This window comes from Cupressus sempervirens, chromosome 4, assembly GCF_028749045.1.
Source record: "Cupressus sempervirens isolate cs-2001-9-10 chromosome 4, ASM2874904v1, whole genome shotgun sequence".
Taxonomy (NCBI): domain Eukaryota; kingdom Viridiplantae; phylum Streptophyta; class Pinopsida; order Cupressales; family Cupressaceae; genus Cupressus; species Cupressus sempervirens.
This window is the reverse complement of record NC_143121.1, coordinates 552,342,136-552,351,133: the sequence shown is the minus strand read 5'-3', so window position 1 is coordinate 552,351,133 and position 8,998 is coordinate 552,342,136. Positions and strand designations below refer to the sequence as shown.

The window sequence follows — 8,998 nt, the reverse complement described above, 5'->3', positions numbered from 1 at the left end:
TTAGTCATTCTATTTCTAATCATTGCTTAGCTTTAATGTTTCTTAATATGTAATTTCAACACTTTGTATGAGATATACATTGCTAAACTCATCGATTAAGAATACATTTCTACTCATTCATGGCAACATAATATACCTTCTTCACATTGCATTCAATTACACAAATCACTCCTATCGCTAATCATTGCACCTAGTTAGACTTATTTCTCATTGAAATAAATGAATTAATTTGAATTGTTTTATGTGCAACATCAATTATGATAATAGCCACTTAATTGATCTTTTTTAACAATCCTTATGAAGAGTGAAACTCCAATTAAAAGTAATTTACAAGTACATAAATAAATTTATATTTTTTCCCTTTCCCTCAAGATTTTTAATAAAAAGTTAGTTTCTATTGTATAAAAACATTATACCCTAATTTAAATTTATTAAACACATATTTGTTTTATTAAATATTTTTAAAATATTACATTATTTGTAAAAATAAAAATTAAAAACACACGGTAACTATATACAACCGTAAACGAATGTATCTGGACAGGCACAATTAGTTTGAAATTGCAGTCAGAGGGGACATTATCCGCAATTTTAGTTGTCATCCTTAATAAATCAACTAACTTTTGGTGTGAAGTAGAATCCACCATTCTGTCCTTCAATCCCATCAATCTTCCCTGATTAATATTTAACAACAAAAGTTTGATATTCCCTAACACTGAACCAGAGTTAATTTATAGTGGCAGATTGTCTCTCTCCTGACAAGTAGACGATCTCTATCACGGGGAGGTTTTAGCGGGGGAGGATTTGAAAGCAACACGGTGATTGGTTCACACAATTCGAAATTGTGCTGTGCAGTGCAGAGCAAATGGGTAAGCTGTAAGAATCGAGACTCAAAAGAGTTCCCTGTTCAGTCAAAGAGGAAGGAATTTCGTCAAACGTTTGGCGGTCGAGCTGTAACCTCTGCCGGGAAATCAGCCTCAGAGCGTGCAAATAAATGTACCAAAATGTATTCATGCTGTCAAAAAACGGTCAGTCCGTGACGGCTCACACCGAGGAAACCCAAAGCCCCACATCATTATACTGATTGGCCCTACCTTGACTCTGCTACTCATCTGATTTGACCTACCATACGCCGATGGGATTTCTCCCGGTGTCCTTTTCCCGGGCAGGAGATTCATACCCACTAGTCTAAAATCTCCCTTTCAGTCGATGGATGATTTGGGTATTCGTTGATCTTGAGAAAGGAGGTCTAAAATCATTGGTAAGCCCTGTTTTTGTGGTAAAAACAGGGCTTTTTGAAGTCGAGGGAGATCTTGAGATTGACTGAGTTGTTCGAGATCTCTTCTTGAAGCCGAGAAACAGTTGAGATTTAACAGATCTTCCTGCCATGGATGATTCTCGTAGCTCGACATGGCGATGTGCGATGCTGATCTCCTTATACTCCATTTTGTTTTCAGTGTCCGCTGCCGTTTCTCAGAGAGACGAGAAGACAATGGAGGCTCTCAGGCGAGATCTTCAGGGGTATAGATGGAATAGCAGCGGTTCAGATTTTTGTGAATGGGGTGGAGTTATCTGCAACTCTAACAAATTGGTAGAACGGCTTGAGCTTTCTCGTTTGGGTTTGAGCGGCAACATTTCTGCTTTGATTGCTCTGCAAGATCTTAAATGGTTGGACCTCTCTTTGAATGACTTCTCGGGCAAAATCCCTTCAGTTTTAGGCCGAATGCAGTCGTTGGAGTTTCTTGATTTGAGTGCAAACCATTTCAGTGGAAGAATACCTTCTGAGATTGGAAACATGAAGAATCTTCTGTGTCTAAACTTGTCCAACAATGTGCTGAGTGAGGGGATCCCTCCGGAGCTTTCATTGATCAAAGGTCTTAAGGCTCTGAATCTCAATATGAATGGATTAAGTGGCGAGATTCCAGAGGAGCTCAGTGGTCTACATGCTTTGGAGGAGCTTCAGCTTTCTGGAAACCATATTGTTGGCTCTATACCCTTATGGCTCGGTAACTTCACCAGCCTCCAAATCTTCACAGCCTACGAAAATAAGCTTGAAGGTTCAATACCTCAAAATCTTGGTTCGAATTCCAACTTAGCTGTGCTGAATCTCCATTCAAATAAGCTCGAAGGAAGCATTCCTGAGAGCATTTTTGCATCTGGTCAGCTTCAGATTCTTGTATTGACAATGAATAGCTTAGATGGTGGTCTTCCTCCTTCTGTAGGCAAATGCAGGGGTTTGTCTAATATCCGCATAGGAAGCAACAAGCTTACTGAAAGCATTCCTCCCGAAATTGGCAATATTAGCAGCCTCACATACTTTGAAGCCAACGAGAACTCCATTTCTGGAACTCTTGTTCCGGACTTTGCACGATGCACTAATCTAACTCTCCTTAATCTAGCCTCAAATGGGCTCACTGGAAGCATTCCTTCCGAGTTTGGTGGACTCCTCAGTCTACAAGAACTAATTATCTCCGGTAATAGTCTGAGCGGTGATATACCAAGCACTCTTTCGAAGTGCAAAAATCTCAGTAAACTTGACATTAGTGGAAACAGGTTCAATGGAAGCATACCCAAGGTTCTTTGCAACATACCACATTTGCAGTACTTGATTTTGAAGGAAAATTCTCTGAGAGGAGGAATTCCAGCAGACATCGGTAACTGTAAGAGACTTCTTGAGCTTCAACTTGGGGGTAATTATTTGACGGGGAAAATTCCTTCTGAGATTGGTGGGATGAGTGCTCTTCAAATAGCTTTGAATTTGAGCTTGAATCAGCTGCAAGGATCAATCCCACCAGCATTGGGAAAGCTGGACAAGCTGGTTTCTTTGGATGTGTCGGACAACAGATTATCTGGAAGCATTCCTTCTGATCTGAAGGGCATGGTGAGCTTAATTGAAGTTGATTTCTCCAATAATCTTCTTTCAGGAATAGTGCCTACCTTTAGGCCCTTTCAAAACAGCCCTAGTTCATGCTTCAAAGGAAACAAAGATCTTTGTGGGGAGCCTTTAAAAACATGCGGGAACATCTCTCTAGCAGGACACCCAATAAAGCATAAATCATTTGGAAAGGTTTTGGCTGTGGTTTTAGGATCTGGTCTGATGGTATTTCTGACCGTCACAATAGTAGTCGTTTTGTATGTCATTAAAGAGAAACAGCAATTTCCCGATACGCTGGATCCTCCTCCGTCCATTGTTACTGGCAGTGTCTTTGAAGAAAGTCTGAAACAAGCCATTAATTTTGAGACTGCCGTTGATGCGACATTGAAGGAATCAAACAAGCTGAGTAGTGGCACTTTCAGCACTGTCTACAAGGCCATTATGCCGTCTGGCCTTGTTTTGGATGCAAGGAAGCTTAAATCAATAGACAGAACTGTGAATCTTCATCAAAATAAGATGATCCGGGAGCTAGAGAAGCTGACAAAGCTTGATCACGACAATGTGATGAAGCCCGTTGGATTTGTGATTTATGATGATGCTGTTTTGGTGCTGCATTATCACTTACCCAATGGAACCCTTGCCCAGTTACTTCATAAGGAAGGCGATGCTTCTGAGTTCGAACCAGACTGGCCTAGGCGTTTGTCCATAGTGTTGGGGGTTGCAGAGGGATTGACTTATCTTCACAACTGCCACGCACCAATCATCCATCTTGATATTGCATCTGTCAACATTTATCTGGATGCCAACTTCAATGCAATCATTGGCGAGGTAGAGGTTTCAAAGCTCTTGGATCCCTCTAAAGGCACTGCAAGTATCACAGCTGTCGCCGGCTCCTTCGGCTACATACCACCAGGTAAATCAGTTTGCTTATAGAACATAAAACTTAGTAGCCTCATGACATACAAGTTCCCTGGGTTAAAAATTGCTCTAGTTGTTCAGTTGTATTTATGGGCTGAGATTGTGTGCAAATTCTTAACTATTGACATTTTGAATCACACTCCATTTTGCATTTTTACACACTCTCATTCTGATAATGAATCATAGAATATGATCTGAAATATTGATGATTAAAAATTTGTGCACAATCTCAACCCAAAAATGCAACTGAACAATTCATAGACTAAAGAAATCTTCTACCTTCAATTACTATAGTTCTTACAAACATTTTTTTCCATCTATGTACAAAGAATGCTTCCATAGCAAGGTTATGTTGCTATTAGTTGGGGAACACCATAAAACATGTCCTTGCAAGTCTGCATTCTTAAACCCTTTTTAATAGAAGGCCATGCTCATTTATTTGTAATAGTTCCCCTAGACGTACTGCCAAATGCCAATGGAAGTCACAGCTTACCTCCCTGCTGAAAATGCCAATGAACAATGATCTTTCAATACTTGACGGTATCCAGACTGGTGTGTTGAAATAACTCTTTGCAAACCTTGACAGTTAATACACTTTGCAGAAGAGCTTTAAATACAAAGATGAAATATGAATAAATGTAAATGAGTGTAGATTGACTTGAAAAATCACTACCCATAATTTGATCCATTGCTGAAGTTTAAAGCACTCTTTGTATCATATGTCTTATATTTAAAAAAAAGATTGTTTGCATTACTAAGAGAATCATTTATTTTCAGAAGAGATGGATTCTTGTGAACTATTAATTATAAGATATAGGTCAATAAATTTGATCCAAAAACTACATAATTCAATCACAAGATTGTTTCTGTTAAGAAACATCAAATTTCCGTCTATAATATTGTAGATAGTTTCTGATTGATGAAGTGTGCCCTGGAGCTTTAAATCCAGAGATGAAATGTGAATCGGTGTAGTAAAACATAAAAATAATGTCACATAATTTCATCCATTGGTGAAATCAAAAGCAGAAACTACATGAAATATGAGAAAGTAAATTTCTACAATCTATAGTTTAATTCTGATAGTTTTTAGATTCGATTGTATAGCTGTTTTTTTGCATCAACGTTTTGAATCACACTCAGTGATCCATCATCCATCATCAGAATGAATGATGGAAAACAATGAAATATCTTATATTGTTCCACAACAGATTGGTTCTTTTCCGCTGAAAATGTTTTCTGATCTTGCAGAGTATGCATATACCATGCAAGTTACAGCAGCTGGAAATGTTTATAGCTTTGGAGTAATCTTGCTTGAGATTCTCACCAATCGGTACCCGGTGGATGAAGCCTTTGGCGAGGGAATAGATTTGGTGAAATGGGTTCACAATGCATCATCCAGAAAAGAGACCCCTGAACAAATTCTTGACGCCAGGTTGAGCACAGTATCCTTTGCTTGGAGACAACAGATGCTAGCAGTGCTTAAGATAGCCTTATTGTGCACTGACAACACCCCGGCCAAAAGACCCAAAATGAAAAGGGTGGTCGAGATGCTTCAAGAAGTAAATCAAAGTGCGTGATCCTCCAGTCTGGGTCAATTTTGCCTTCTTCCATTGCCCCAGTAGTATTGTTGATATCTCACTTCTTTCTTGAGGAGTCTCCGGTGCTTTTTACCAACACATAAGAAAATAAACATGTGATCTTATATGTGTTTGATATGGAAGCCAAATGAAGGAGTTTGACACAAAGGCCAAAAGGAAAGGAGCACTGACTCCCTCCTTTGTAATGGCATCCAGTACTTTGCTTTATCTCTAGAATTGTGCAGTGTCTATGTATACTTATGATAGTACCTTCTTAGCTTTGTCTCGGACATCTTCAACTTATACAGTTAAGGACTTTCAGCTTCTATAGTGGGCAGATCATTCTAAACCCTGTAGAACATGCATTTATAAACTTTGTGGTGAATCCCCTATGTATAAAGAGGAAATAGTAGTGAAGATGACATACTCAAAGCATTGTTTCTGAGCTTGAAGAAAGAAACTGTGCATTCCCTCACAAGATGTATGGATTACATTTTGTACACGTCATCTCCAATCTAACGTCCTACAAGAGAAAATTTGTAACCTTAGATCCATATAGGCATGATTCTTGACCCATTTACACACTCTATGTTTTTAATCCGAGATTTCTATAATATACTATTTAGAAAAAAAAAAGGCTTATGACCTGTGTGGAGTGCTAAATGTATGAGCTTATGTGCTTTGTCCAACCAGAGTTACATTGGTATTTTAAATTTGGCAATATTGATTATTGAGTTGGCTTATGAAATATGACATGTCTGAAAAAGTTTTTAATCAATCTATTGGAGATCCAGTCTTAGGAAATTGTAAGGGTCAGAAATCAGATGCTGTTCTTGTGCAAATTTGATGAAATAGATACTTACAGTTCTTGACTTTTATTCCAATAGCTTCTTGTGCAAATTTGATAAAATAGATACTACAGTTCTTGACTTTTGTTTATAGCTTCTTGTGCAAATTTGAAGAAATAGATACCTACAGTTCTTTTATTCCAGTGGGTTCAACCTAAGACCATATCTTCTTATCAGAAAAACCTAAGACAACTTTTAAAATTTAAATTCTCCATAAAAAAAATTACCCATTACATTACCAAAAACTTCAAGACCGCTTCTAATCAAGCGCTGCTGTTTTTAAGCATTCCCGTGACCAGTAATCGAAATGTCGCTTATGCTTGTGATGAGTAGTTGAAATCTGAAAAGCTCTGTCAATTCTCCGGCTGATGGGGGGCGTTAGGGCCGCTGGGTTATCGGGAGAACTGCTCAATACAATTTTTAAAAAATAGCTTTAAAAATAAAAGTTTTTTCTTTTAATATGAAATTTTAATAAATTTACTTATATGATTAAAATGGTCTAAAAATAAATTAAACAAATCTTAATATATTAGAGTTGTTGAGAACTAAGTTGGTCTCGTTGAGTAGAACCGAAGGTGTTTTTTATTGTTTTTTTAAATGTAGTAAGTTAAATGACATTTTAAAAAATTAAAAATAAATTTATTTTATTGGTCAAACTTCTATATTTATATTAATTTGGGTTTAGTTTTTAGTTTATTATGATGAAGGATTCTGATTGAATTTATGTTAACAATTACATTATTCTTGTGTATGTTTGATATCAAATCTAATTCTTATAAATTATGATTCTTATTTACACACATTTCTATATATTTAATTTTTAATTGATTTTTTAACACATGAATATTGTCATTTATACTATATACTTTCATATATCTATTCCTCATCTTGAGACCTTGGTTTTATTGTCTTTAATCAATCCTTTATAACTCAACATTTGCTCAAATTCAAGGTTTTTATATTTTTTAGTCCAATTCTTGTCATGTTTCACTAGTTGTTGGGAGTTGACTAAGTATATATATTTTCAATTATATAAAATATCTTGGTGTTAAGAGTCATTTATTTACACATTCAAAAGTATGGAAATTGTAACTTGTAGCTATGGAAAACTAGAGAAATTAACCTAAATATAACACTAAGTTTATTGGAACCTTTCTTAAAAATTTATGCAATATCAAGATAGCAATGCAGAAGCAATATAACCATAGACATCACATTCACATAAGATAATATGATAATACTTTCCATTTCTCAAGGGTTCCTTTACGTGGAATCACATTTGTATGAATATTGTTATTTAGACTTAACCATAACTGTTGGTGTAAATATGCATTTACTATTTACACTTTACTTAAGTTTACTTAGTTTAATGCATTATTTTATTATTTATTTTGTGAGACATTAGGAATTTGCGTACCTTTACGAGTTGTCATGTTGACAAGACAGAAGTACGCAACTCTAATTCAACACATGGTGTCTACAACACTGGAGTTTGCATCATTCACTGAGTTGTCATGTAGACAACACAGTTATTCACACTCCTAATTTAGCACATGGTGCCTACAACATAAATTTGCATGCTACACCATTGTAGGGGCTTATCCTCTCATCATTGCACTTACTTCCGTGCTTAATGGAGGATAACTCATATCTGGTGGACATGTGCCTGGTTGTATGACTTATCATGATGTTGATTTTTAAGCATTTTAGATGCATCTCAGAGGCCTTTATATACAGGCACTCCTAGTGTACTTTAACCACATTGAATCAAATACATATTGATATTTTGATCATACTCTGGTCTACAATTGTGCTTGTGTTTGAGTTCTTAGTCCTTGGGTGAATTTTGCCCTAAGGTAAATTCTTACAAGTACAATGTCCATAACCATAACTAAGTAACATATACACGATATCATAAAAGAATACATAAAGTATACATGATGCCACAAGGCACATCCAAAATGCATAACATCCATTGTAAATGTCACAAGGTATGTAAGGATAAACCAAATACAATACATTGTCTCATCAAGACCTCAATATACAAATACATAATACATGAATACATAGATACATCAATTAAACATAGGGAATTTCCAAGAGATGGGAATAAAAATGATACAACGTCATTAATAGAACATCCTACATTGGTACACATCTGTGGGACTGTAATGGTAAGAGAGTCACTACCTCCCAACCTCATGGCAAACTAATCAAGCCCACTCCTAGCATGTTGGGAAGATAACACACAATATACACACGGTTATCAAACTAACAAAATAACTCCTAGGCAAGGAATCTTGAAACCTCTCTACCTCAAGGGAACCACAAACTACTTATAAGATTACAAATGTCACAGAGTATTAGCTGCCATGGAGATGCTAGGGGATCATTAAAATGGGTAGAGTAATTTAGCCTTGGGGGTCTGGTATGCTTTCTATGTTATGTTCAGATTTGATCTTTGTCTATTTATATTTTGAACACATTTACACTTCAAGCACAATTATATATTAGGATTTTTCTCATATAATATATTCTTACTATCTTCTAGCTCTTTTACATTCTAGATCTACAATCTAGGATTTACAAGCACAACATACACACAACATTCTTTTTAACGACTATTTGTGGAGTTGGAAATCACCAAATTGGGACTGGTAGGGGTTAATAAGGCAAACCCTTTCATAGCCACCCACAAACACCAATTTTGTAACAAACTCGCAAGTTTTTGCGACCACGAATATGGAAACAAATTGCTAAGACCTTTCTGAAGAAGTCAG

General features: G+C 36.4%; 1 protein-coding gene across 1 annotated transcript; it reads left to right on the top strand.

Annotated features, from left to right (window-relative positions):
- Positions 1-578: 578 nt before the first annotated feature.
- Positions 579-6,254, top strand: LOC149562376 (Leucine-rich repeat protein kinase family protein). Its single transcript, XM_089825901.1, has 2 exons — positions 579-3,788; positions 5,042-6,254. The coding sequence occupies exons 1-2, from the start codon at positions 1,388-1,390 to the stop codon at positions 5,368-5,370; spliced, it is 2,730 nt and encodes a 909-aa protein (XP_089682027.1). The 5' UTR covers positions 579-1,387; the 3' UTR covers positions 5,371-6,254.
- The last annotated feature ends 2,744 nt before the right edge of the window (positions 6,255-8,998 follow it).

Coding starts and splice junctions, on each gene's coding strand:
- LOC149562376 (XM_089825901.1), top strand. CDS start 1,388: ATGGATGATTCTCGTAGCTCGACATGGCGATGTGCGATGCTGATCTCC. Junction 3,789..5,041: donor CTTCGGCTACATACCACCAG/GTAAATCAGTTT, acceptor CTGATCTTGCAG/AGTATGCATATACCATGCAA.